General features: G+C 46.9%; 1 protein-coding gene across 1 annotated transcript; it reads left to right on the top strand.

Moving 5' to 3' along the window:
• Positions 1-368: 368 nt before the first annotated feature.
• LOC130211306 (zona pellucida sperm-binding protein 3-like) lies at positions 369-1,047 on the top strand. The gene is made up of 2 exons (XM_056442046.1): positions 369-848; positions 925-1,047. Exons 1-2 carry the CDS (start codon positions 369-371, stop codon positions 1,045-1,047), a joined length of 603 nt encoding a protein of 200 aa, XP_056298021.1.
• The last annotated feature ends 651 nt before the right edge of the window (positions 1,048-1,698 follow it).

The following is a 1,698-nucleotide window of genomic DNA, read 5'->3' as shown; positions in this document are numbered from 1 at the left end:
TCACTACTCTCCCACATTCCTCTGTCCACCAGGGGACCCCCTTTCTCTTCATCCTTCCTTTACTTTTAGCTATTGCTTGTTTTGCTGCTTCCAGTATTGTAAATGTCATTTTTATATCAACCTCGTCGACATCTTCATTTAAGTCTATTTTATCCATTTCTTGCTCGCATATATATTTGAAAAGTTCCCATTTTGCCCTCTTAAACACCCACTTACCTATCCACTCTCCCTGTTTCTTACTCCTTTGTAATGATCTACACCTCTGCAAAGCGATCAAGCTAACTAGTCGGTGGGAGGAGCCACTGCCTATTTCAGCCTGCAGTGGCCGTGCTGGAGGAATCTGCATCCCCAGTTCTGTGTCTGCAACAATGGGCTCCAGCCAGCTTCTTGTGTTGGCCGTTGTGCTCGTGTGCGTCAGCTTCAGTGCTGCTAGATTCCTCAGAACCAGAGCACCAAACTACCTGGGAGTTGGAGTTGAGCGGGCAGCAGCAGCGCCTGAGAGAGGGCCCTCCAGGAAGTCTACTCAACAAGCCGCCATGTTCCGGGCTCAGCAGATCCAGCCGGTGGACGACTCTCTGTCCTGGAGGTTTCCGGAAGATCCAGTGGATTCGGTAAAGGTGTCCCCTGTCAACTTTGAACTGCGGAAACCAGAGACTGGCAACCGCGTGGCTGTGCGGTGTGGGGAAAGCAGGATCCAGGTGGAAGTGAGCCAGGACTTGCTGGGCCTTGGCAAGCTGATCGACCCAGAGGACATCACACTCGGTGGCTGTTCCCCTACTGAGATCGACGACTGGGCTCATGTGCTGGTCTTTGAATACGAGCTGCACGACTGTGGCAGCCAACGAGTGGTGAGGGTTTTGCTCTTTAAATGCATTGGTGATGTACTTTCACTGGAATGTTACTCAGTAGTTCTCTCTTTCTTAGATAACCGAGGATTACTTAATTTATGCCTTTACACTGATCTACGACCCCAAAGTGTCTGACGGGAGTCACATCACGAGGAGCCAGAGTGCCGTCATCGGAGTCGAGTGCCACTACACGAGATGATGACCGGCTGCATCAGCCTGCAACGACGCCCTTGAGTTTACTGTGTAGACATTTACTTTGTGTCAAAGCAAACTACAATAAACGTTTTAATGTCTCAGACCACTGGTTCTCGGCTCTATTCCTGAAACTCATGACTGAATGTTCCAATTCGATCACAGACTCTGATGCTCCACAGAAGATGGGATCTGAAAGGGACATTTGAAAATAATTCTGTGCGCTTGGAAACTGTCTCTAGACTGGTGCTGCGGTCAAAGTCCAAAGTATCTTTTCATGTCATTTCCTAACTACTTTTCCGTGACCACTATGGAAGTATGTGAAGGCGAGTTAATTAGGAAAAGGAAACTGGACTGTCTGTAATGGTGAAACTACAAAGAAAGCCTTTAATGACCATGTGAAATGTTTCAATTATCTAAACGAGTGTTCTGTAAACGGTCCAAGACAGGTGCTGCGGTCAAAGTATCTCTTAATCTAATTTTCCTAACTACTTTTCCTTGAACATTATGTGGAAGAGTTCATGAGGAAAATTTAACTGGTGCTGTCCATGGTGAAAGTACACAACTCGCTGAAAACGTGACCATGTGTCATTTATCCCAATGAGGCTGCTGAGAAGTTGTACCTTAATTGGAAATACTCTACTAGATGTTATCTGTC

This window comes from Pseudoliparis swirei, chromosome 20, assembly GCF_029220125.1.
Source record: "Pseudoliparis swirei isolate HS2019 ecotype Mariana Trench chromosome 20, NWPU_hadal_v1, whole genome shotgun sequence".
Lineage (NCBI taxonomy): Eukaryota > Metazoa > Chordata > Actinopteri > Perciformes > Liparidae > Pseudoliparis > Pseudoliparis swirei.
The sequence above is the reverse complement of the archived record's forward strand: the minus strand, read 5'-3'. Positions and strand labels throughout refer to the sequence as shown.